This window comes from Euphorbia lathyris, chromosome 9 (genome assembly GCF_963576675.1).
Source record: "Euphorbia lathyris chromosome 9, ddEupLath1.1, whole genome shotgun sequence".
Classification (NCBI taxonomy): domain Eukaryota; kingdom Viridiplantae; phylum Streptophyta; class Magnoliopsida; order Malpighiales; family Euphorbiaceae; genus Euphorbia; species Euphorbia lathyris.
The window spans coordinates 22,471,957-22,496,995 of record NC_088918.1 but is presented as its reverse complement, the minus strand read 5'-3'; the positions used below and the strand labels follow the sequence as shown (position 1 = coordinate 22,496,995).

Genomic DNA, 25,039 nt, shown 5'->3' with positions numbered 1-25,039 from the left:
AACGCATGCGCTCCACCTTATGGTGGGGCGCATGCGCCACCCGTTTGGCCTAAGGGCCAAACATTTGCGGCGCACTGGTCGGCCCTAAGGCCGACTGGTGCGCCGCACCCGTTTGGCCCTTAGGGCAGGTGGTGTAAACCACCCGCCCAGGCCAAAAAAGGGCAAATTTTGAATTTTTTTAAAAAAAAATTGCACGGACCGGACGTAGGCAAACCCGAACGTATAGAAAAAAAAAATTATCACGCACAATTTGTTTAGATGCGACTTCCCTCTGGGTGTTTTTCTTTAACTGCTGCTAAAATAGCACAAGGCTTTGCTTGAGCTGAAGACATATCACGCACAATTTGTTTAGATGCGATACTGAGTCCGCTCATTTGCCGACTTCCCTCTGGATACATACGCATTGTATGGTTATGCATTTCAGTTAACCCAGCCTTAGCCTTTATCCCCCATCCCGAAAGGTCTGCATGTTGATAGGATTTAATCTGAAATTTACATCGGCACGCTTTAGTTTTACTTTTCCTAATTGCAGGATCTTCATCATTTTTCACAACACCTCTATATCGTTCACCCCGTGAACAGCGCAACAACTTCTGTTTACCCCCATTTTTGTGCGAAGATATTGCAAGCTCAAACCCATTCTGAATAGCTATCTTTTTTGCCCAATCAATAGCATCCTGACTGGAGGGAAAAACGGTATCCGTTATAAAACGCGAACTATAATCAATGTTATCGGGGTTCCAATCTTCTATCGGTACCTGAATATACGAAAAATTTACATTAAAATTACAAAAAAAAAATACTTCGGGCCTATTTCTCCCGTTCGAAATTAGTTCGGGGCAATTTCTGTTCACTTTTGCCTGAACGGGCAGGCTACCCGTTCCACCATAGGTGGAAACGGCAGCGCGTACTGCCCGTTCCAAAGGTGGAACGGGTGGCGCGTACCACCCGTTCCATGGGTGGAGCGGGTGGCGATTACCACCCGTTCCATGGGTGGAGCGGGTGGCGATTACCACCCGTTCCTTAGGCCGATCGGGTAGTTCATCCGATCGGCCTAAGGAACGGGTGGTAATCGCCACCCGCCCAGGCAAAATTCGAATAAAAAAAAATAAAAAAATGATTAATAACGTTTTTAATTCTCGTATTATTACCTCGTGTTCGAACTCATTGTCTTCGGGAATGTTTTGATCCATTTTTTTCAAATCCGGGATTTGTGTTCGGGAGAGAAAACTAGAGAGAGTTTTTAAGGTTTTAGGGGGGAAAAAAGTGGCAAAGGTAAAATGGTCAAAACAGTGCGGTGAAACGGAAATTAAGGGCGGTATTTAGCAATACCCTATTTTTATTGTTTTTGATCTTTCCAATCGTAAGTGGTTTTCTTTTGTAATTAAAACTCTTAAAAAAATCCGTATATCCCTAGTTTCTAGTTTTGTATAGCTTCTAATTAATTATTTGAGTTCATTTTTTCTTTTGAATTTTCTTTTTTATTCTGATATTTAGGTAGAGATGGATTTTTAATATTTAATAGACTTCATTTAAATTTATAGTATTTCAATTAATTTTCTAATTTTTGTAATTTATTTTTTTTTGTTCATTTTGAATTTTCTGAAGTCTAAAAGATTTTTGTTATGACCAAGCATAAATTTTCTTTTTTGTTTCTCAAATCCATGCTTGTGGGGGGCAATTGTTTGCACCATAATTTAATTTTTTGGCTTTGAATTATTTTTAATATATTAATTGGCCTAACTTACGTCTAAATAAATTTTAAGAGTTCATCTTAGGGGAAACCAATTTCCTAAGGTGAACCTCAAAGGAAACCTAAGGTAAATCAAAGGGACATCAGAATGCCAGTTAATATTTTAACGTGTATTTCTTAGCCAATTAGAATGCAGGAAAATTAGAAAGCGTCATAAGGAATCCATCGTGAAAGTCAAGTGGAGCAGTTATTCAAGACGTGGTTTGAATGTGGAGAATGTGACTTGTGGAAACAAGCAGGAAGTTACCTCCAACGTTTATTAAAGGAAGAAATCACGATGAGAACACCCCAATCAACCAACTCAACAAACCCAAGCAAAAAACTCTAGCAAATTAACTCTAGACTTCAGCATTTTACAATTCCTAGTTATCCCTTAGATTCAATTTTCATTCAAGTTCAATTTCATTCAAGCTTCCAGTACAATTTTTATTTTATTTGTTCTTAATCATTTTCTGTAAGGTCGGTATCATTTTGATAATCGAATCTTTGGAATTTTACGGTCTCTTTATTCCATTCAATCGTTTGATAATTAGAAGTTATTCAGGCGCACTCAATTTTATTCCATAGTTCGAGAATACTATAATTCTCTGGCACGCCCGCAATCTCCCACGAAAGAGCCAAACAAAAATTGGCACGCCCAGTGGGACTCACAAAAGAGCCAAACAGTTATTAATTTTTTTGAAAAAGCTAGTTTAATTGTTGTTTAACTATCACATCAGAGATTCCAAATAAGTTTACCGTTAAATGACTCGGTTTCGTACATTTTTAGTTAGATATTTGTAACTATATTAGTGGGCGAGCCTTGACGCAATGGTAAACGTTGTTGTCGTGTAATCAAGAGGTCGCGAGTTTGAATCTTTGGAGCGACCTCTTGCCAAAATAAATTGACAGAAGAAGGCTTGCCCCGTTTGGCTATTTTGCTTGGGCATGACGCATTTTAGTACTTTTTGACATTGTTTTGCTGGCCTTACTTTTAGCCTGTTGGAAGAGCTACTTCCATAATGATATTCCCACTTATATAATTGAATCCTCAAAATCCACTTGTCAACCTGCGATTGCTCATAAACAAGATTAGAGGGAGGTCATTATGCGGCTAACCCGCTCCTATGTTTATGTCAGTTTATAAAAGCATTGGAGGATGATCACAATCAGTAAAAAAAAAAAAAAGATATAGTGTAAGCTTAATATGGTGAATGAAATTGTGTACCTTGAACAGAGCTTAAGCTATTTATACTGTTAGGATTATAAAAGACGGTTATGGATTGACGAGCGGGGCGTACTACATGTCCCCAGTTGATAGATGAACGTGTACACAGATATTAGGGCCTGATATTCCCTAAGCCCACTAGTCGGGATCAGACTGATAATAAGTGGATCCTCAACTAGATGTAGTGAGACTTTTCGAATCAAAGGTTTCCTGAAATGCAGTTGTTATATTCTATTTTACCGAAAAGATGTCACATTCTTTCTTTCTCCTGGAATCAGTTCGAGTCTCATAAATGCGACATGACAAAGTTATATTCGCTGTATATCAAAAACGAGTTAAATTTCAACTATTTACATTGGGACTAAACCTACACTTCAATGAAAACATTACTTTATCTATTTATTTTGAGAGATGAACCCGACAAGAATTGAATTAGAGCTATATTTAAACAATAATATTTGGATCTACATCTAGAAGTCCAAAAACCAAACCACTATTAATATATATATGTATATGTGTATGTATGCAGTTGACTTTTATCCAACAGTACTCTTTCTCCTCTTACAGAAAAAAAAAATGGAGCTGAAAATGCCCTCTTTCCCGATCCTCTTCTGCTTTCTCCTTTTCATCTTCACAGTATTAAAGATACGGCGGAAGAATCAGAATCAGAATCACCACTCAAACTTTCCTCCGGGGCCATGGAAGTTTCCGATCATAGGCAACATTCCACAGTTAATCGGCGGTCTATTCCATCAACGCCTAGCTGATTTAGCTAAAATCCACGGTCCAATCATGAGTATTCAACAAGGCCAAATTCTATCCGTTGTGATTTCTTCAGTCGAAGCAGCAAAAGAAGTCCTCAAAATCCAGGGTGAAGTCTTCGCCGGACGTCCTCCCGCCCTCGCCGGAGATGTCCTATATTACGATCGCCAGGATATTGTCTTTGCACCATACGGTGATCACTGGAGACAGATGAGGAAAATCTGCACACTGGAGTTTCTGAGTGCGAAACGCGTCCAGAGTTTCAGATCAGTGAGGGAAGAAAACGTTTCGGGTTTCGTCAGATTCCTCGGCACTAAAGCAGAATCGTCGGTAAATCTGACAAAATCCGTCGGTGATTTGACGAATTCTGTGGTGCTTATTACAACCTATGGAAAATGTGAAGAGAGTTTATTGGTTATGCTGGAGAAAGTGAAAGATGCAGTGATTGATTCAAGTAGTGGTACGGATCTGTTTCCTTCGTTGAAATTCCTTCAGTATTTCAATGGGGCAAAATTAAAATTGGAGAGGGTGCAAAAAGAAGTGGATAAGATGCTTGAAGATATTCTTAAAGAACATAAAGTTCAACATAAGTCTGGAGATAACAACCTTTTACAGGTTTTGTTGGATGTACAGGAACATGGAGACCTTCAACTTCCATTGACAAATGAAGCCATCAAAGCCAACGTTATGGTTAGTTTATATATATATATTACTTTACAAGCTGTTACAGTCTGTTATGGTTAGTTTTTTTTGTCCTCAAAGTTATAGTTAACTTTCAATCGTACATTGACGCTTGTTTTTAATTTCACAAATTAATGAGATTGTCACTATTCGAACTCTCGACCATTTGGTTGAAGAGGTTCTGATATCATGCCATGTAACTAATTGAACTCAAAGGTTAAGTTGATGGTTAAGGTTCAATCATAGATCTTATACGAATCTCTAACACACCTTCACACATAAATGTTTGTGTTGTGCACGCTGCACGCCTAGAAGCATTTGCGTGTGGTAGTGTGTCAAAAAGTAATATAAAATCTATGATTGAACCTTAATTATCAGCTCGAACTTTTAATTCAATTGGTTGTTTGTCCTTTTTATGGCTTTTTTTTTTATCTTTTATATGAAATGGTAGATATAGAATCAATCTTAGCCGCACGCTATATATCTACCATTTGATACAAAAATAATAAAAAAAAACCATAAAAAGGACAAACAAAATGTTTGGTGCTCCTTTTTGTAGGTCTTATTTGTTGTTTCACCGTAAATAAGATTTATAACAACCGACGCCAATGACCCTTAATAAAACGCATGTTCGAGAATGTGGACATTTAACAACGGTCAATTGTAATAACCGTCACCAATAAGGCATCATTGGAAATGGTCGACTACAATGACATCTAGCATCTGTTATACTTAGCAATCATCGCTAATAACACGACCCTAAGACCATTTTTGTACTAGTGTACTACCAACAACAAACAATAGACAACTTTTTCTAAGAGGAAAGTTTTTTCAAAACCTAGATAGACATTTCATAAAGTGTTAAATCTTTTTTCCAAGAAACAATTTGATCCAATTCATATGTAAAACCCAAGAATGTCACACCCGACCCAACACAGAATCAGATATGACGGTGAGGCATCACCACCGACGTTTATTTGTCGGAGGGAACGTCTCACAATAAAAAAAAATGCTTATAAATGTATTAGGATGGTTAATTAACCAACCCAACATTTTCTTTAAATTTCAGTTTGAACACCCGAGCTTCCTTAATTCATATCTCAAAATATATAAGTCCAAATTAATTAATTCCAAATTCTCTTGAAACCTAACACATATGCGAAATCTTAAATCAACAGCCCCGGAACAGAAACCTAAAGGAAAAGGGTCGAACATAGGTTTAAACCCGAATAATCCGAAAAACGACCTATACATATTGTTTATATCATAACTCTCACATCCGAAGTCCAAATGAGGCGATTCAAAAACCACTGGAAACCTAAGACAGAGATGCAACTTTTCTTTTCTTATATCAGGAGCTAATTTTGACACTAACAGGTCGCAAAATGACTTAGAAGTATCAGGTACGAATCTGTTTTTTTACAAAAACGAATTTAGCTATAAGAAAAATCATCCAACTCCAAAATATCAAGCTTGTAATTGTTTTAATTCATACCATAAAACCATAATTCAACATTTCATCTTAGGAATACACAAATGACCTTACAAGGTCACACTAACATCAAGTTAAACTCAAAAGCACTTAAAAGTGCACTTGTCCACAACAACACAAACACACCCTAGTCTATATGTGATTTATATGATCACATACTAGCCAAAACACACTTCTAATAAAGTTTTCTATTTATTCACTCTATGAATATGCATAACATGAAATGCAATACCCTAGAGACGACTTGAAAACTTGTGGCCGTGTCCGATCCTCGACCTAACGTTGAGCACCTCCTTCGGTGCCTTGCACTTCTTCGCCTAAAAACGTTAAAACATTTGAAAAGGTGAGACAAAAATCTCAATAAGTAATTATCAACTACAAAAAATAAATATACTTAAAATAGCTATAGATATATATATTTATTTGCTTAAAACTTCAATTATATAAAATGAATAAATTAACCATTTAATCAAATCAACCGTAATTCGATAAATATTTCATAAATCGTATCTCAATATATATTTCACAAACCGTATATCAATAAATAGTTCACAAATCGTATATCAATAAATACTTCGCAAATCGTATCCATCCGAGAGATAATCCCCATATGTATCAATCCCCATAATATATTAGCATCGAGATATCTCATAATTTTGCCTAACCCGCATGGTCTTACTCAACACTTCTTTGCCATACCCGATAGGTCTTTCAACTGTGTACACAGGCCGTATTTCTCACTAAATACAGACTTTAATAAAAACCACCTATCCGGATTACTCTTGATGGATACTAAAAATATTATAATTTCATAACATAATTTAAAATCAGAAATATATATGTAAACATATATATAAAACTCACAAATCAACATTATAAAATTTATTAAGTACCTTCCTCATTTCCATCCTTCAAAATATTAATTCTTATACAAGAATTAATCAAATATCCTCAAATTCACCAAAATAAATTAAGAAAACAGAAATAATATATATACACACACATGTATATATACTTTTGTGTATAAATTAATTTCAACAAGGCTTAAAATACATTTCTTAGTTTATATTCTTCAAAATATCAAATCTTATAAAAACTATTGATGAAATATACTAGAGTTCATCAACTAAAAACTCAAATCATGTATACATATATGTATATTATAGTTTAAAATTTACATGCAAGAACATATATGTGTATCTTCTTGAATATACTTGAAATTCATACTAAACTATATCATAAAACCCAAATCAATGGCATGCATGGTGAAATCAACAATAAAAATTCATTTTTCTGAAAAATATAAAGTTCTATATACATATATATACATGAAAACTCAAAGGGTAGTTGATATTTACTTACCTTTGCAAAGAAAAGAAGAAGAACACACTAATGACTCACTTTCTTGCTTAGTTTCTGCCTAGACACGAACCTATGTTAGAGTGCTCCGAATCAAAATCCAACCGACCATAATAAGCATTATGGGGTCTAGAACATGCTGTAAAAATTTCGACTCAATCCGACGGTGCAATCTCTAAATATTAAAGAATCATTGCTGCTGGGTACATTAAGGTATTAGGATGAAGAAGATGAAGAAATGGAGAAGAAATGAGGGTTCAAACACAGTCTGATTTTTCTCATCTTTGGGCATCCGAATTTCAGGTTTGGGAATGAGATATTTAGCTTCCCAAAGATGGATAATATCCATTTGATCCCTATGAATTTTAAAAACTTACCCTAAACTTTTAATTTCTTCTAAAATCATGAAATTGGCTTATAAACTATACCAAACACACCCAATTAATTCATTAATTATCTAAAAGCTATGATAAATTTACTATTAAGATATAACGATTAATAATTAAGGACACGGATGTGACAAAGAATATCTTTTATTTATATCTAGCACACTCCGACATGCAAATGCTTCTTGAGCTTGAAGCATGTACATCATACCATGAAATGAAGTTATCTGAATTTGAACTTTCAATCACTTAGTCTATGAAGCTTTGTTACCGTATCAAGAAACTATTAAGCCAAAAACTTCAATTGATAATCAAACTCCAAGAATATCTTTTATTATTATTTTTTACACAATTGTTATTTTTTACATACTTGTTCATTTTGAAATTGTATCCAAAATTTCGCTAAAACGATATGACATGATTTATATATATATATATATATATATATATATATATATATATATATATATATATATATATATATATATATATCCATGATAGTTACTATTATAATATCCAAATATTATAGGAAATATTTTTTGGTGGGAGCCATACATCTTCTAAAACTGTGGAATGGGCAATGTCGGAATTGATGAAGAGCCCAAACTCAATGAGAAAAGCACAAGAAGAGGTGAGGCGAGTGTTTGCTGAGAAGGAAAAAGTAGAGGAAGCAAGAATTCACGAGTTGAAATACCTCAGGTCAATTGTCAAAGAAACTCTAAGATTACACCCTCCATCGACCTTCGTCACAAGAGAATGCAGACTAAAAACAAAAGTCAATGGATATGATATTTATCCCAAAACTATACTTCACGTCAATGTATGGGCAATCGGAAGAGATCCCAATGTTTGGGTTGAACCTGAGAAGTTTTGTCCTGAAAGATTCGAAGATGGTCAAATAGATTACAAAGGTGCAAATATGGAACTAATACCATTTGGTGCAGGAAAAAGAATATGCCCAGGAATCACTTTCGCCACATCTTATGTGGAGCTTCTCCTTGCAAACTTATTATATCATTTTGATTGGAAATTTCCCGATGGAATCACACCTGCAAATCTTGATATGACTGAAATTTATCACGGTGCCCTGGCTAGAAAACACGACCTTTGCCTGATTCCGGTTCCATTTTTTAAAGTTTAAACTAAGTTGCCTAGTGAAAATGGAATAAGATTGTAACACCTACAAATTAAATTTGGACTAATTATGTAATTAAATTTACTGGTCTAATTGATTAAATTAGCTAAATTATTTTATTAATGGCACATGTGGATATTAAAGTTTAGTTGGTTTGGAATGGATGGTAATTGTTTCATATTAGATGAGTTGTTGAAGAATGTGATGAGTTGGAGAATTCAAGCTTATTCTCAATTCTTCAGTTTATTCATCAATTCAATGCATTGATATTTCAATGAAGTTCATCAAGATAAAAATTAGTTACAGACTTTTAAGCTATTTCGTACTTTCAACTTATTAGACAATTGTTTATTTAGAAGTCAGATTTACAAAATCCATAGCTCCATTAACATATTTAAAATAACAGTTTAAAGTTACTTATGGAATTCCATTTGATTTCTTTTGTTGACAAATTTTTAAAAAAAAGAATTATGAAATATAATTACTATTATGATATTTATATTTACTTAATTAAATACAATCCTAACATTTATTTCTATAATTAAAATCAACAAAAAAAAAACATGAAAATTTGAAAAACGTGAAATTAGTATATAGTTTTTCATGTTTTGATAAAAAAAAAATTATATTTTTCTTAATTTTTTCATTTTCACCTTTTTTCTATTTTCTCATTTTTTCAGATTTTTTCATTTTTCGGGATTACAAAACTTGTTGAACAAAATCTAATCTATTCCATTACAACAAAATTTTAATATACAACTAAACCTAACAGTGGATCTTTAATGTAATGAACATATCATTACAAAAGTGTTATATCTAACTAAATGGGCCCTTAAAATGTATTAAGCTTTGAATAAATACAGATTACTCCATCATGCCATGAATACAAATTTAAAATAATAAAATAGGAAAACAATCAAACATTAAAGCAAGCAAAGTTTAACATCAATTGAACGTCAATTAAAGTACTACAAGTCCCAAACTTAAAAAAAAAAAAAAAAAAAAAAAAAAAAAATCAAACTGATTTGAGCTTGTGCAACAGATTCACACCAGTTCAATGTTCTTCTGTTCTTCAACCTTTTTGGCAATCTGCAAAGAATTATTATTACAATAACGTTATTTTCCAAATGTACAAATAGATTAATATCACAAAGCTAATCTTAGAGAGCCTTCAAAACCAGCAAGCCCAAGCAATTTTGAAATAGCTAAGGTATTAATGCAAGTGAACGTAATGTACCGTTTGTTTGAACAAGTGCTGTATAGTAGCATTGAGGCTGCCATCCCAACACCATTCATTTTCATCTTCTGTAGTTTGAATACTCTCTAAATTCGGAACAGATAATTCTCCTTGAACAAAAATCTCCATCTTAAGGCATTCTCGCACAATTACTTGTTCCAAAGATGGGAAGTTGAAGCTTTCATTTCCTGAGCAGAATCTTGTGAGTTTTGGCAAACTATGAAGTTCCAGATGTTTCAGCTGATTGAAGCTAATCTCCGCTTCGACTTCATCTCCTTCACTCGCAACTATTTCCTCCACCATTTCGCATTCTGTTATTTCCAATCTTGCGAGTTGCGACAAACTTCTAGCAGTCGAGGACGTTATCAAACTTAACAATCCATGACATTTGGAAACTTTCAAAGTTAACAAATTCTCAAAAGAGATCGATGATGGCACCAAAATGGTCAATTTGGTGCATTCCAATACTTGAAGAGCTTCCAGATGTTGAATCAATGAAGCTGGCACATTCTGATCCTTGATCAGATATCTCAGCAAGGGAAGCTTAGAAAGAGTTAATCCTCTCAAGGGTGTTACTTTCTTTAAAGATTCTTCCTCATTAAAGGTCACTTCTTCTGAGAATAATTCTTCAAAGGAAGCATCACTTACAAAAAGCTTTTCCAGATTGGGTGATCTCTCAAGGAATCTGGATGGAAAACTAGAATACTCAATAGGAAAGTGCTTCAGCTTAACAAACTCCAGACTGCAAAACAAGTCATGACTTTCTGCCAATATCTTCTTCATGTTGTTGTTCCAATCCACTCTTAATCCCTTTAAGCTTCGGAATTTAACCTGGGAAATTATAGAAAAATAAAAACATTTATACTAAAGTTGAATAGTATGTTATGTACATGAAAAAGAGACAAACTGACCTTTCCATAGAAGATGGAAATTCCATCATAGTTAAGTTGTTCTGGTTCTTCATCAGCTGTGGAAGTAAATACTTCTACCTTTGGACAGTCAATTACAGCAATTTTTTTCAAGGATGGACAATGCACAATGCCTCTTCCTGCACGAAAAACTGTCAGTTTGGGCAGAGAGTGAAGAACAAGCGAGTTTAGCATTGGGAAATTGATCATCCCATCCTCTTTTGCTCCTTTTGAAATGATCTCTTCCACTGAAACACACTTTTTCACTTCCATTTTTTGCAATTGCACAAGTCCTTGAGCCATAGATGGAGTGAATATCATCCTCAGCCTGCAACAGTTATGAACCTTGAGCAATTGAAGGTGTTTGAAGTTCAATATTCGTCCAAGATGCTCATTCCATACTTGTCTCAGCTTTGGCAAATTGATCAAATGAAACCTATTTAACTTGGGAAGTAGCTCTCTTTGTTCTTGAGTCTCATCACTCCATTCTTGTAGATCAAAAACTTCTTCCAATAATTCACAGTTAGCTACTTCCAGCTTCTCCAATTTGTTCAAGTGCTCCAGTAAACTAGATGGTATTGAATATGAGGAAAATGCAACCTCATCAATCACCAGTGAATTTAAATCACAAAAGATCTCTAGTGGAAGTTCATTGTCCCATCTGTCTTTCAAGTTTGAAAATTCAGAGAGTGTCAGATGCCGCAGCCCTTGGAATCCAAACTTCAAAAAAAAAAAAAAACTTCGGTTTAGCTACAACATAATATTTTAAGAATTATAGAAATTTGGTCAATCTAAAACATACCATCTTTTTGTACAAGAAACTCATAGTAGAGTTAAGATTGCCAAGCCAATATCCTGTGTTCTCTACTTCTGTTCGTTGTACTCTTGCCAGCATTGGTGTGCTTGAGATTCCTTTAGAAAAGAACTCCATGTTGGGGCATTGATTCACAACTACCTTCGTTAGACAAGGGAATTTGAAAATGTGATTCCCTAAGCAGAAGCTGGTAAGGTTTGGCAAACAATCAAGTACCAAAGTTTTTAATTTAACGAAGTTAATCTCATTCATTGCTTCATCTCCCTCATCTGATACAATAACCTTCACCTGTATGCAATTTCTTACTCTCAAACTTTGAAGCTGCATCAAACTTGTTGCTGTAGAAAATGTCACTAAGCTCACTAATCCTCTGCAGTCACATATATCTAAGGATGTTAGACTTTGGAAAGATGCCGAGGACGGTGCTAAAATTATTAAACTATCACAAAATTTAATGATTAGTGTTTGAAGAGTTTGAAGGACTTGGTTCCATATGGTCTTGAGATTGCGTAGGCAGAACAATTCCAAGGAATGCATTCTTGTAAGAATCAACGACCGCATCTCATCGCCAACAAGTACTCCTTGAGGTGGGAACAGCTCTTTCAATTTACTGTTTGACACTTTAAGTGTTCCCAAATTGCGGAATATGTGAAGGAGATCATACGGAAAAACTGCTGACTCTTCATCAAAAAAATCGAAGTCAACAAGTTTAAGTCTGTGAAATAATTCCGCTGGAAGTTGGGCTTCACGTATCCTTCTGACTTCCTTACCATTTAGTGCTACTTCCTCCAAGTTTGGGATGATCTGGAAATCAATTGCATAAAAACAACTTAGGATTTCATCAAACAATTACACAAGTTAGTATGACCACGGGATCAAAAAAAAGAAAGAAATTATCATGAGTATATAGGTCTTTGATTTGTTACTAGTGAGTGATAAATGACATGCACACGGCACACTAAAGTACAAGGGGGTCCTAGATATTGTAATTTCTCTTACAACATCTCATAATAATTTTAGCATATTTAGTAAGGAAAAAACAAACGTGTAAAGAATTTTTTCATGTAAAAATTAATTATATAGATATAAATTATTATATATGTAAAGAATTTTGATAAATATGATATCTTTGAAAGTAGAGTATACATTTCATACCTTTTTAAACGAGAGAGTGAATATGTGAAATTGATAGCATTCGGTGATATATAATTGTTGTAATGCTGGCCACTCTAAGGTATGAGTTCCTGGGTAGAATGTTTCAAGTTGTGATAATCTTCTAAGACGTAATTCTTTCAACCGAGGAAACTCAAACACAGTAGCACCTTGTATTCGTTCCTCATCCCCTGCTACGATTTCCTTGATTGCGGAATCTAATACATGAAGCTTTTCTAGATTCACAAGACCTCTTGCTATGGAGACTGGAAACACACATTTCAGACTTGAGCATCTTCGAATATTCACGTGGATTAAATTGTGAAAGTCGAGAATTCCTTTGGGATCTTCATTCCATACATACTTCAAATTTGGAGTACTAAATACTTTGAGTATTTTCAATTGAGAAACACCTCTTTCATTCTTCACACCAATCAAACATCGGATGTCAAACAACCCTGTCAAAGCCTTACAGCTATCTATACATAAGCTCTCAAGATTCTGAAATCTTGTCAAATCTAAATTGGGTGCGAAAACTTTCACCAATCCTTTAGCATTTTCTATCACAAATCCTTTCAGTCTGCGAAAGGAATCTTCACGGAGTTCATTGCCCCATATTACCTTCATCCTATGGACTGTGGAAATTACAAGTTGCTCCAAGTTAGGGAAATCAACCTGCATCGTTCATTATTCTTTTATCAATTTCCCTCAAATATATATGAACCTGTACAAAAAGTTAAGGCTTAAAGTTTTAGTTGGCCTCTAACCTATAAAAAATGTTTACATTTTCTCCCGACCTATTATTTTGTAACATGGATCCTCCAAACATTTGTATCAATTTCAAGTATGTGTTTTTTTAATTGTTATCATAGAAAAGGTATGCAATTTAGAATATAATATGATATAACCCAGAGACCCATTAATAAAATAAACGACTAAAAGGAAGAGAGATTGCACCAAAAAAAAGGAGGAGAGTTAACCTTTTCATCAAAAAGAGTACTGGAATCTTGTTGTTGGCCAGCTTCATTACCAGTTGAGACAAATGTTTGTAGACAAGGACAACCACTTATCCGTAACTCTTCCATGTTAGGAAATTTAATTAAGTTGCTCTTGCAAAAATTTACGACTTTCGGAAGACGACCCAGAAATAAATGGTTCAATTTGGGAAATATCATTTTTTCTTCGATCTCTCCTTCTATTCTTATCACTTCTTCCATGGATTTGCAATCACGTATCTCAAATTTCTTTAGTTGAGCAAGACTCCTAACCATCAAAGATGTCAACACATATGTTAAATTTTGACAGCCTTGAACAATAATGGTTGTCAATTTGTCAAATGGACAGAATTCTGTGTTGAGGTTGTGCCATATCTTCTCCACTTTTATTGATAACAATTTCAGTTTTACCAAATTGGGAAATTGAATCTGCCAACACAGTTTTTGTTTTATAGAGTTAGATTTTGTTGATCCAGCTAACTAGTAAATCTTATAACATAAATATTTAAGTCAAAGAATATAATTGAGTCATGGAACAAACCTTTTTGCTGAAAAGATTTTCGAATTCATCCACCAATAAAATTTCTGCAGAAGCCCCGTTAGTTGGAGAGCAAAATCCTTCAAGCTGGGGTAGATTTTCTAGCGTTAGTATTTCTAATTGAGTCAGCTTGATTGTTTCATCTTCATAACTCGCAGCAACAATCTCTTTCAGGATTTCACATTTACTTACGTTAATTTCTTGTAGCTGGACGAGGCATCTAAACATAGAAAATGAAAACATATTCTTCAATGCATTGCAGTTCCCCACCTTCAACTTTCTTAAATTGTTAAAAGAGGTAATTGCAAATGCACCATAACAGATATTCTCCAATTTGTTCAAATTTAGCAAAGATAACGACTCAAGGCTCCGGAAAGAGATGATGTCACACATCCTTGTCGTATCTATAATAAATTGCATCTCATGACAGTTTTGGATTTGTAGATGCTTCAACTCGGGAAAGCCTTGCCTTTCTAATTTGGGGAGCACATTTTCCACACCCTTGATATCATCCAAACACAAATATTCAGTTTCTATAAACAAGACCTTTACCCTCTCCAATTCAAAGCCATCATTGATCTTGAGTTTCACCAATTTAAGAACGCCATGATTACCATAATAATCCTGATTATCCCCTATAACTATTTTGAATCTTTCTAACTTCGCATGGAACAAATCCACTGGCATGATCTTTGCATCGCTAATGTGAATTTCTAAATTGATTAGGTTAGACAATGTCTTCAACTCAGAAAGACTAGCATTATTTCTTTTGCCACTATGACCTTCACCCTCCCACTGAACAAAGCTACCCAACATGCTCAACTCTTCTAATTTGGTCAAGCAATTTAAGATACCCGGTGGAATCACTACAAGCCTTCGGCATTTTCCTAAATCCAGAAGTTGTAAACGAGTCAAGTTCCTTATTTCCATTGGAAGCTGAACTATATTGGAACCAACTAAACTGAGAACTTGCAACTTATTTAGTTGTCCGACTGCACTTATATCTTCCAAAACGCAATGATTCAAGCATAACGCTTGAATGTTTTGAAGAAAACCAAGTGAGAATGGCAATGGTAACAAATTCACATGAGTTAAATCCAGGAGTTTTAATTTTTTCGTTCTACTGAAAAAATTCTCTGGGATTCTGAGTGAGGGATTTCCGCCATTGCTGAGTATAAGGGACTCAAGTTTTGGGCATTCAAGTACTTGAGGAAGCTTGGGGATATTGCAAAACAGCAAAGAAATGGCAGTGCATCGTTCAAATGTGTCCTCCGACCATTCTTGCAGTTCAGTTTGAGAAGGTACAATGAAGACATGATGTTGCTTGGAAGCTATTACTGTAGCAAAATTGCGAACAACATCGTGCATTCTGACAAATTCATTGTTGTCACCTTCCATTAAGAAACATGACCTTTTTAAGTCATTGACCACTTTAAGTAGTCTATCTCTAAGAACCCTTATCGTAGTGCATTTCTGAAATAAGCCCAACCCCTTAGCATATTTCACCAAGTATGTGATGGGTATGATGGATTCACTTGCTTGTGCGCAAAGGATAAATAAGGACTTGTGGTCATCACCCAAAAACTTGTAACTCCACTCAAGGGCTGAGTAAACCTGCGCATCCATTCCTTTGTCAGCGAATTTTTGTAGGTGTTCCAAGGCATCATTCCATTCATACAATTCCTTATCTCTCAATGAGGTTGCAACAGCCATGATAAGAACGGGCAAACCTGCACATCTCCTCGCCACTTTAATTGCAATTGATTGTAATTTTGAGTTTTTGAAATCACCAGCCTTCTTTTCAAATAGTTTCCAAGCCTCATTTTCTTGTAAAACTTGAAGCAGGAAATGTCTTTGGACATCCATGTTCAATAATACATTTAGATCTCTAGATGTCATTAATACTTTGCATCCTTCATGATCATCCTTATCAGGAATTCCTATCTTCTCCATTTCGATCGGCTCCCAAATATCATCTAGAACAATAAGAACTTTCTCCTCCTGTTTCAACCGTGCACGTAACGTTGCTGCCCTTACTTCAATTGACTCAATGTGAAACTTGAGACCTAACCAATCTGCAATTTCTTGTTGAATTCTGCTCAGCTCCCAAATATGCGTCACATTTGCTATAGCCACCATTTTGAAAATGCCTTCTTCTTTGACTTGTGCTATAACCTGTTGTTTCACAAGCGTTGTTTTATCCACACCTCCTAAACCATAAACCCCAATCAAATTGATATCATCACTCTTCAATGCCCCTATAATATCCTTCAATACTTCCATTCTCGATTCTAAAGCCTCGTAATTTTTGACAGGCTCCATTGCCTGCACATCCAAACGATTGGAGATTTTAAGGATGGAATTTCTTTCTCGTTGAACTTGTGCGATGCCTGGTGTGTCCTTCTTTGCTTTTCTGCTAAATTGATGACGGGCCTTGAAATTAGGACAGCAACCCATGAAGCATCTCTTTTTGGAAGTGTCATTGCCATTAAGGATCTCCTCTGCTGCTTCAATTGCATCATCCGCACTCTTCAACCAGATGGTTGTAGTGTCTTCAATTTCTTCCCCGTTCCTTCTGGCCTCATCCACACTGTGTAGCATGTTCTGTCTTTCAGCTTTCAGCTTTAGAAGTTGCTGCTGAAAGTCATCGATGTTGGTTTTGTAGTTCCATATGTACCCAATTTGACGCCATACTGAATCAACAGCTTCATTGGCAACTTTACTAGCGGCAGCACCAGCTAGTGAGGTTGTCACTGCCATTTTCTGTTTTACCAATGTTGAAATGGAAGAAATATCAGAGAATGGGAAAGAAAACTTAGCAACTGAATTTATACGATATAATAATTCAGAATTATTACATTCACTTTATTGAACTTATTTTTCTTTTTTCGAAATTTCACACCAAAATTTGTTTTACTTCGAACCTACATTTTAGTTTTTAATTCAACTCATGGTAGGATTAGTCCGTTGTTATGTGCATAGGATCTCGTCACGGGTCTTTTCACCGGGAAATTCCCTCGATTTCCCTTGTTGCTCCTGTTCTTGGTAGAACCTATTTTGAAAACTCAGTAGCGATTTGTGAGAGATCGCTTAACTCCCTGTATTGGGTTTTAATTTAAAATTCTCGATGATATTAATCTGATTGAAAATCCCCTTTTATAAAGAGGTACAATGATTCCTAAACACCTAAGGTATCCTTAGCCAAAAGGATCCTACTACAATTAGGATTCTACCACAACTAGGATTCTACGACAACTAAAAAGTCTAACCTAATTAAATAAGAAATACTGAACATAAATTAATAAATATTAAATAATAAAAGATCCTAAATATTAAAGACTCTTAAATAATAAAAAAAACCCTAAATAATATAACCTAAATAAGACAACGGTAACATCCGTGTTGTTCACACTTCAAACCCAATTGTCATTCGCTCGGATACTAATATGAATGGGGTCTTTCACTATCAGCTTAAACTTCTATGACAATATACAAGTGGTACTCATGAAAATACAAGAACACCTTGATTTGGTAATTGAACAGGTGAAAAGCAAAATAAACAGAGTATCAAGTTTATGATTAATGAAGTACATTGGTGAACAAATCTGAAATTAAGACAATAAATTCAGACAACTCAAAAAAGAAAAAAAAAACATTAAAGAGGAAGAAGAGGTTTCATACCTTCCTCTGGTTGAGCTTATCAAAGAATCAGAGTTCCTCCGCAGAGAAGTTTAGGATCAGCAGCTGTTAAAAAATTGTAAAACGATGAGATAAGTTTTATAAATTTCAATAGAAAACCAAATCACAGAAATTACGAACACCCATATACAGAGCGAACTGCCTACTCATACAAATTAAAAAATTAAGATGAATATTCTGATTCAAACCATACCAAACTAGTAAAAGGATAATTTGAAATAAAAAGCCTAAGTTAAAGAATTTTGATTTAATCTACTAAAAGAGTGTTAAATTCAAACTTGAAACGTACCTTTTTTTGTTTTAGCTATCAAAGAATGAGATCAGTTTCTCCACACAGGTAAGTAGTGTAGCAAGAAGCAACATGTTGAATATCTCCTGTAAAACTTAAACTTAAACCTGAGGATTATTATCAATTAAGAAGCTGAAATCAGTTTTATAAATTCCAAATTGTATAAAAAGCTGAGATTAGTTTTATAAATTCCAATGGAGACAACTCCCTATTCATACTAATTAAAATAAGATGATTATTTCAATTCAGGCAAACGTCTCATTGGTCCATGCATGATTAAGAATTATTAAATTGCATTAATGAAAAGAACCTGCTAATATTATAAAAGTAGAGTAGGTATTCTCAAGAATAATTTGTCATTCCATAGAAAAATCAGACTTTCACACCCACTTTTGGACAAATTTTGATTAGGCCGTGAATATACTATTGAATAAAAATAAGACTTCCACACCTACCTTTGAACAAAATTTAATAAAGTCACACATTTCTTATCTGAGACAACGTCTAATTTTATAAAAATTATTTAAACTTTTTTAAAAGTTTGAATGCATAAAAATGACATAAATTGCATACCATTAAGGTAAAATCTTATTTTTTATTAAATGATTATTAAAGAAGGTCATACGAGATGCTAGAGCAAAGGTGAATCGGAATCTGTATACCAGATTGGATACGAAAGAAGGGGAAAGAGACATATATAGAATTGCTCGGATGAGAGATAGGAAGACGCGAGATCTCGGAAAAGTTAAATGTGTGAAGGATGTGGACCAGCAAGTCCTAGTTGGAGATAAGGATATCAAGGAACGATGGAGGTCCTATTTTGATGACTTATTTAATGGAGATCGCAGACAAGATGTGGGAGATATAAGTATCCATCACGATATAATAAATCATGAATGCCTGCGGAGAATTCAAAAAGGTGAAGTCAAGTCAAAATAGCATTAAGTAAGATGAAATTGAAGAAAGCAGTAGGACTTGATGGCATCCCTATTGAGATTTGGAGATGTTTGGGAGAAAGAGGAATCGAATGGTTGATGCCGTTCTTCAACAAAATTTGGAGAAACAATAAGATGCCATCAGAATGGAGGAAAAGTATCTTAATCCCTTTGTATAAGAACAAAGGCGATGTCCAAGATTGTGCCAACTATCGGGGAATCAAATTAATGAGTCACACTATGAAACTTTGGGAGCAAGTGATCGAACAAAGGCTAAAGAGGACGGTGAAGATCTCGGAAAACCAGTTTGGCTTTATGCCGGAAGATCAACTATGGAAGCCATCCATCTAATGAGACAATTAATGGAGCACTATCGAAATAAGAAGAAAGACTTGCATATGGTTTTCATTGACTTGGAGAAAGCATATGATAAGGTACCAAGGGAATTACTTTGGTGGGCCATGATAAGGAAAGGCATTTCGCGGAAATATATTGACATCATAAAGGACATGTATGAGGGAGCATGCACGAGTGTACCTACTAGTGTTGGGAAGACTGAAGAGTTTCCTATTACGATTGGAGTGCATCAAGGTTCCGCACTAAGCCCATTTCTTTTTGCCATCGTTATGGATGAACTAACAAGTTCACTTCAAGATGGTATACCATGGTGCATGTTGTTTGCAGATGATATTGTGTTGGTTGATGAGACGAAAGAAGGAGTGGAGAGGAAGTTGGAACTATGGAGACAAACTCTAGAATCTAGAGGCTTTAAGTTGAGCCGAAGTAAGACGGAATATTTGGAGTGTAAGTTTAGCGGCCATAGGAGTAGGGAGGCAGGGACAATCACCCTAGATTGCAGAGTTGTTCAGGCCTTGGATTGCTTCCGGTATTTAGGATCTATTATTCAAACGGATGGAGAAGTAGATGGAGATGTTGCTCATAGAATTAAAGCTGGTTGGTCGAAGTGGAAGAGTGCTACGGGTTTCCTTTGTGACCCAGGCATGCCTAATAGATTGAAGGGGAAATTCTACCGGACGGCAATTAGACCAGCATTGTTATATGGTACCGAGTGTTGGACAGTGAAACACTGCCACATCCATAAGATGTCGGTGACGGAAATGCGTATGTTGAGATGGATGTGTGGTCATACGAGAAAGGATCGGGTGAGTAATGAAATAATTAGGACAAAAGTAGGGGTCACATCTATTGAGAATAAAATGAGAGAAAACCGACTAAGGTGGTTTGGCCATGTGAGACGTAGAGCGCTTGATGCGCCGGTTAGGAGAACCGAAGAGTGACAAAGGGATGTAGTGGTGAGGGGTAGGGAAAGACCTAAGCAAACTTGGAGGAGGGTGACCGAGAGTGATATGAGTTTACTAGGAATTGAGGAAAATATGGTAGTGGATAGGACGGAGTGGAGGGAACGAATTTGTGTTGCTGACACGACTTGATTTCACGGTTTTATATGATGGTTCATGTTAGCCGACCCCGAATCATTTCGGGACTAAGACTTTGTTGTTGTGGTTGATTATTTAATTCAGAAAAAGTTGGTCCATGATTAAAAGTTACAGACCACGATATTATTAAATGCATTAATTGAAAACAACAAGCAAATAACCTAGATATCTGAATTTCGAGTCCTATGAATAAAACTTTAATTGACGTTAGGAGCCTAAAACCGAAAAATCGAATAAACTAAAAAAAAAAAAAAACTATTCCAAAAAAAAATGTCATTCGGTAGTAAAAAATCAGACTTCCACACCCATGTTTAATATTGAACAACAGAATTTAATCACGTCACACATTTCTTATCTGAATTAATGTCTAATCTTGAAAAATGATTTAAATTTTTATAATTATTTCTAAAATGTTCTCCGCCATGTGTTAAATGTAAAAAAAAAAAAAAAAAAAAAATATATATGAACAAAAATATAAATCCCACAAGCATATTCCAAGTTAGTGTGCTTCAAAATTATCTTTCGAACTAATGTAGTTTCAAGTCATTTTGTGCTCATATATTTTTACACCCCAAAACGACAAGTTTCAAAATCCAATTTACTTATATATTTTGGTTGAGCTCCATTCAAAGACAAATTTCACATTTGTTCACCAATTTACTTCATTAAGCATATACTTGATACTGTGTTTATTTTGCTTTTCACCTCTTCAATTACCAAATCAAAGTGTACCAAAACTCACTCCCTTCGTGTCACTGTTGTCTAAAATTGTTAAATAATTATTTTTGAATTTATTCAAAACACTTGCAATTTTGTATCAATTGTTAAAAATAGAAAACGATTCTTTTTTATCCGTCTACTAAGACTTTTCAATCCCAATTTTTTTTTTAAAACTGCTGTTTATTACGAGTTAAAAGAATCCGTACAAAGAGATTGAATCAAGAATGAAGGAATAACGAATGAATAAATACGATTAGCATTGGAACAAGCTTCACGGGCCAGAATATGAGCCAGCTTATTCGCTAATCGTGGAACAAACACAACAGAAAAACCTGTTTTACTTTGCAGTATACTTTTGATGTCCTCCAAAATGCAGAATATGTACCTGATATTTGTCGACAGTCCATCCACCACTCTTTTTGCATCGGTCACGAAAATCACCTGCTGATATTCAAGGGTGCAGATCCATTTCATTGCTTCAAATAATGCTATTGCTTCAGCCCGTGTAGAATCTATACATCCATTTTCGACTAAGCTGTAGATCAATCCCAAGTTTTCATCTCACTCAAATCAATATATAAGGGTTAAATGCATCATTGGTCAGTGAACTTATATGGTTGTCATGGTTACTCAACTTCAATTTGTCTCAATAAAATCACTCAACTTTGAATTTTGTCTCAATTAAGTCATTCCGACTGATAAGGAAAGGCATTTCGCGGAAATATATTGACATCATAAAGGACATGTATGAGGGAGTATGCACGAGTGTACGTACTAGTGTTGGGAAGACTGAAGAGTTTCCTATTACGATTGGAGTGCATCAAGGTTCCGCACTAAGCCCATTTCTTTTTGCCATCGTTATGGATGAACTAACAAGTTCACTTCAAGATGGTATACCATGGTGCATGCTGTTTGCAGATGATATTGTGTTGGTTGAGGAGACGAAAGAAGGAGTGGAGATGAAGTTGGAACTATGGAGGCAAACTCTAGAATCTAGAGGCTTTAAGTTGAGTCGAAGTAAGACAGAATATTTGGAGTGTAAGTTTAGCGGCCGTAGGAGTAGGGAGGCAGGGACAATCATCCTAGATGGGAGAGTTGTTCAGGCCTCGGATTGCTTCCGGTATTTAGGATCTATTATCCAAACGGATGGAGCAGTAGATGGAGATGTTGCTCATAGGATTAAAGCTGGTTGGTCGAAGTGGAAGAGTGCTACGGGTTTCCTTTGTGATCCGGCATGCCTAATAGATTGAAGGGAAAATTCTACCGGACGGCAATTAGACCAGCATTGTTATATGGTACGGAGTGTTGGGCAGTGAAACACTGCCACATCCATAAGATGTCGGTGGCGGAGATGCGTATGTTGAGATGGATGTGTGGTCACACGAGAAAGGACCGGGTGCGTAATGAAATAATTAGGACAAAAGTAGGGGTCACATCTATTGAGAATAAAATGAGAGAAAACCGACTAAGGTGGTTTGGCCATGTGAGACGTAGAGCGCTTGATGCGCCGGTTAGGAGAACCGAAGAGTGGCAAAGGGATGTAGTGGTGAGGGGTAGGGGAAGACCTAAGCAAACTTGGAGGAGGGTGATCGAGAGTGATATGAGTTTATTGGGAATTGAGGAAAATATGGTAGTGGATAGGACGGAGTGGAGGGAGCGAATCTGTGTCGCTGACACGACTTGATTTTCACGGTTTTATATGATGGTTCATGTTAGCCGACCCCGAATCATTTCGGGACTAAGGCTTTGTTGTTGTTGTTGTTGTTGTAAGTCATTCCGACGATTTCAATGATTAAAAAGCATCGGAATGATGACATGAGTTACACATCAGCATGAGTCAACTCAGCTCTGACCGAAATAACATGTGACATGCACGTATGCGCCATTTGGCTGTCAAGTGTCAGTTGTTTTTATGAAAAAACAAAATCAATTTTTCCATAAATATAACCGACACGTGGCTTTCACGTGTCGTTTCGATCAAATATCTGAGTTGACTCATGCTGGAGTGTTACCCATGTCATCATTCTGATGCCTTTTTAATCAAGGAAATCGCCGGAGCGACTTGATTGAAATAAAACTCAAAATTGAGTAATTTTATTGAGACAAATTGAAGTTGAGTGACCATTTTGAGAGAACCATATAAGTTCAATAATCAATGGTGCATTTAACCTCAATATAAAATCCCGGTTGAGGAAATTCATCACCATCTCCCAATACAAGATACAATAAACTCTACCATCTTCTCTTCTAAATAAAATTTTCTAAAAGGTAAAATCAGGTGCTTCACTACTCAATATCTGTCTAATTGAGAGAAGATACAATTATTTCAAAAAGTATTTGATAGATTAAATTAATCCTATGTACAATATAACTGCATAGGTTCATTCCCAATGCAACAAATACAAATTGGCAGAAGAACTGAGAGCTATTAGAGATATATATATATATTATTTACTCCATTATCTGTTTAAAATAGTTAGTTCCTATATTGTAGGCCAGAGTCTAGTTACAGTCTTTCAATTACACACAAACTGTAATCTGTATTTATACTCTCTGAGATATCAATAACAGTCAAGCAACAATTACAATTGTTACATGGTATCAGAGACCTAACCTAATTCTATTTTCTCCTCTCCCTATCTCCTCCCTACCTCGAAACACCTTCTCCTTCCCCTTACCTTCCGCCGCCGCCGACTACTCTGGCGCCTCCCATCTTTCCAATACAACACCACCCGAGTCACTAAAATCCCTCCGTTTTCGTAGCCATGAGCACCAACACCGAAAACTCAACCACCGGAACACCTCCCAACACCAATTCCAACATCAATAACACAGACAAAAACCCCAATCACCATCCCTCCCTCACTGTATCCAACATCTCCACCTTCGTTAAAATCACTCTAAATATGGAAAAATGGCACTATTCGACCTGGGCCGCCCTATTCAAACTTCACGCAACAGCTTTCCAAGTCCTAGACCATATACTTTCCTCACCTGAAAAACAATTCTGACAACTCCCTTAAAACGACAAACCCAGCACTATGGTCCCGTATTGATGCCGTAGTTCTCCAATGGATCTACAGCACTATCTCTCTTGACCTACTTCACACCATCATTGAGGTTGATTCCTCTGCTGCCTCGGCCTGGAGCCGTCTCCAAGACATATTTTCTGATAACAAAAATTCTCGTGCCCTATTCCTTCAACAAGAGTTCTCTAAAATTAAACTTGATGATTTCTCTGATATGTCATCCTATTGCCAACACCTGAAATCCTTGTCTGATCAACTTTCTAACGTTGACTGCCCCGTTACCAATGACCAAATGGTTCTTCAACTCATCTCGGGTCTCACTGATGCATACGATACCGTTGGCACCGAACTCCGCCACGGAGATCCTCTCCCACCTTTTCACAAAGCCCGCTCAATGTTAATCCCGGAAGAAACAACCCGATCTCGCAAAACCAGCAGCCCGCCCACTCCGGTTGCCCTAACGGCGTCGATTCCAACCCGCCACTCGCCGG

The 25,039-nt window shown here is 35.8% G+C and overlaps 2 protein-coding genes across 3 annotated transcripts; one reads left to right on the top strand and one right to left on the bottom strand.

The window, feature by feature from the left end:
* Window positions 1-3,447: 3,447 nt before the first annotated feature.
* On the top strand, window positions 3,448-8,917 carry LOC136205279 (cytochrome P450 726A27-like). The gene is made up of 2 exons (XM_065995804.1): window positions 3,448-4,412; window positions 8,170-8,917. The coding sequence occupies exons 1-2, from the start codon at window positions 3,468-3,470 to the stop codon at window positions 8,779-8,781; spliced, it is 1,557 nt and encodes a 518-aa protein (XP_065851876.1). The 5' UTR covers window positions 3,448-3,467; the 3' UTR covers window positions 8,782-8,917.
* A 690-nt stretch (window positions 8,918-9,607) lies between these two features.
* Window positions 9,608-22,086, bottom strand: LOC136206005 (uncharacterized). Of its 2 annotated transcripts, XM_065996897.1 has the most exons (10): window positions 21,905-22,086; window positions 18,408-18,493; window positions 18,101-18,163; window positions 14,423-17,182; window positions 13,867-14,310; window positions 12,890-13,561; window positions 11,723-12,538; window positions 10,924-11,640; window positions 10,013-10,843; window positions 9,608-9,864 (listed from the first exon to the last, which is right to left on the bottom strand). In XM_065996897.1, the coding sequence occupies exons 4-10, from the start codon at window positions 17,177-17,179 to the stop codon at window positions 9,820-9,822; spliced, it is 6,282 nt and encodes a 2,093-aa protein (XP_065852969.1). In that variant the 5' UTR covers window positions 17,180-17,182; window positions 18,101-18,163; window positions 18,408-18,493; window positions 21,905-22,086; the 3' UTR covers window positions 9,608-9,819. The 2 variants fall into 2 exon arrangements, with proteins under 2 accessions (XP_065852969.1, XP_065852968.1); XM_065996896.1 differs by lacking the exon at window positions 21,905-22,086 and having other exon boundaries at window positions 18,408-18,706.
* Between the last annotated feature and the right edge of the window lie 2,953 nt (window positions 22,087-25,039).